A 2,679-nucleotide genomic window follows, 5' to 3' on the forward strand; every position below is an offset into this window, starting at 1 on the left:
CTTCCTGTTCTTACCACTCTCCAGTGATTCCCCTGCTTTGGGCTGTACCCGATGATGAAGGTTATCACCATCATTAATATTATTGCAGCAGCTAACATTTATTGAGGACTTACTACATGCCACTCAACTTAAATTCAACTCATTGAATCTTCTCAATAACCCTGGGGAGTGGGTGTACTATTACTACTCCCATCTTACAGATGAGGAAACTAAAACACAAAGAGGCTATGTTACTTATCCCAATGGGAGAACTGCAATTCGGTGCCAAGCAGGTTGGCTCCAGAGGTTGCCCTTTTACTCACTATATCACATTACATCTGAAGATGGAAATGCCTAACATCTCACATAAAGTTATAGCATCCACCGTTCCCATCCGTGTGTCTGAAAACACCATCATCTTCTCTGTAAGGGGCCAGTGGGGGAAAGCTAAATCCACCTCCAGCACCCCCTGCGAGATCACCCACCACAGAGCTTTCAAGCAAGAGCCAGCAGGCCACAGCCTGGACCCCGACGCAGCAGTCTGGAGGTCAGCTGCGAAATGGAAGCCTGCACATCATCGGTAAGTGGGGTGCACCCTCTGCCGGTTTGGCTGCCGGTAGGAATGTGATTCTCCCAACCTCTGGAGAGAGAGTTTGCTGGCCACAGTGCTGCCATCTCAGGGTGCATGCTTCTTTCATGAACACGGGCTCACTCCAGCACCAGCCAGCCCACAGGTTCTGTTAAATAGGGTTCCTTTCAAGGCTTTCTGCATAGTTTCGAGGCCCACTCTCTAGCCTTCTAATTCAGATTAGAGAAAGGGAAGAGAAGCAGCATTTAAACTGTGTGTGTGTGTGTGCGCGCGCGTGCGCGCGTGCGTGCATGTGCATGTGTGTGTGTGTGTGTCTGCGTGTCTATGGAGAAATCAATGCATAAGCCTGAAAGAGTAAAATGATATGGATAAAGAGAAAGAATACATAGAAGGCCCACCAGGCAGAGGGACATTTCGAGTACAAGCATGGAGGTAGGAAGGAAAGTCACCTGGGGTCAGTTGTGAAGCCATGGAATCTTTGGATCCCTTCTGTGTGCTGGGCTAGTGTCTGACAGAGGCCCAGATCACAAAGCAGGGGCTCAGCCCATGAAAGGGTCACAGGAGCCCTCCCCTCCCTCCAACAGATCTCAGAGCAGAAGCTGTTTGCTTTGTGTAGCTCAGGTCCCGCCCTAGACACAGGCCATGCTCCTCCATTCCCCAGTCATTCTACCCACTTCTCCCTCCCCTCGAAACCCTCCCAGGAGTTTCTCAGGTGACTGCTGGGGCTTTGCCAGTTCCTTCTTGGCACGAGGGTCCCCACCTCTGATTCTGGACCCTGGAGAGCTCCGTGCCACTTCCACCCCTTTAGCAGCTTCCTTAAGGTGTTATTGGTTGGAGTATGTTTGGGTGGGTGACAGGGAGTGACTGGATTTCCCTCTTCCTGCTTCCCTCCATCCCAACCAACCAGCAAAACTTGAGAGGTGAATGGATGTCTTAGGGAGAATGGCCCTGTCGTTAAAATCCTTGCACTGAGCAGGCAAACAGAAAATGGTGGATGCAGTCAGAGTTATCTCTGTGCTCCTGGAAATGATCAAAACTTGGGTCATGACAGTAACCTGAGTAACTCTTTCCATTTCACATGTGTGCAGATGACTTTGAGTCTAAATTCACGTTCCATTCTGTGGAAGACTTTCCCCCTCCGGATGAATATAAACCATGCCAGAAGATTTACCCCAGCAAGATTCCCAGAAGTAAGTACCACCTGGATAAGACTCCTGGCATTTCCCGACCCTTCAAAATTAGGCGCCTGCTGTGCATCAGTTGGTCACAGACTGTCTAAAGGATGACATCATGATTTCACTGTACTGCTGCAAGGATGTAGTGCTATGCATAGTTCTGGAACTTTCAGGACACTGATTTCTCCTGATACCTAAGTGTTCATTTAGAGATTTTTACAGAACACCAAGGGTAACTGTTTGGCATCAGATTTGGATGCCTAAACTTACCTCTCATCCCTCTTCTCCCTGGAGCTTTTGATAAGGGAACTAACAAACCCAGACAACAGCAAAATAGGACATTTTGCATCAATCGCTGAGGAAGAACCTGAAAACCCCTAATACAGAACTCTAGCAAATCATGACATGGAGAATGTCCTTAGGTCAATGGTTCTCAACCTTGGCTATATATTAGAATGACCTAAGGAGCTTTTATAAATCCTGCAGGCCAGGCTACATCTAAACCACATAATCAGAATATCGAGGTGTCAGGATTTTTAAAAGCTGCCAGGTGATTCCAACGTACAGCCAAGGTTGAGAATAATAGCCCAGTAAGGGCCTACCTCCTCCTGATTTCATTGTGTGGTCAGACTTTAAGAGAGGACATTTAACCCAGCTTAACTGTTCAGCCTTAAGGGTAGAGAGATAAGCCAGGCATGGTCGCTCATGTCTGTAACCCCAGCACTTTGGAGGCTGAGGCAGGAGGATCACATGAGGCCAGGAGTTTAAGACCAGCCTTGTAAACATAGCAAGATTCCATTTCTACAAAATATTAGCCAGGTGTGGTAGTGCACACCTGTAGTCCCAGGTTCTTGGGAGCCTGAGGTGGGAGGATTGCTTGAGCCCAGGAGTTGGAGGCTGCAGTGAGCTGTGATCATGCCACTACACTCCAGCGTT

General features: G+C 48.3%; 1 protein-coding gene across 1 annotated transcript in view; it reads left to right on the top strand.

Annotated features, from left to right (window-relative positions):
- The window catches only part of WIPF3 (WAS/WASL interacting protein family, member 3), a 49,686-nt gene that overhangs the window by 19,458 nt on the left and 27,549 nt on the right, over window positions 1–2,679 (top strand). Inside the window, exons 8-9 of the mRNA XM_011953951.1 lie at window positions 410–559; window positions 1,657–1,758. Coding sequence (XP_011809341.1) covers window positions 410–559; window positions 1,657–1,758 — 252 coding nt within the window. The remainder of the gene's footprint in view (window positions 1–409; window positions 560–1,656; window positions 1,759–2,679) is intronic.

Source organism: Colobus angolensis, unplaced genomic scaffold (assembly GCF_000951035.1).
Source record: "Colobus angolensis palliatus isolate OR3802 unplaced genomic scaffold, Cang.pa_1.0 Scaffold378, whole genome shotgun sequence".
Classification (NCBI taxonomy): Eukaryota; Metazoa; Chordata; class Mammalia; order Primates; family Cercopithecidae; genus Colobus; species Colobus angolensis.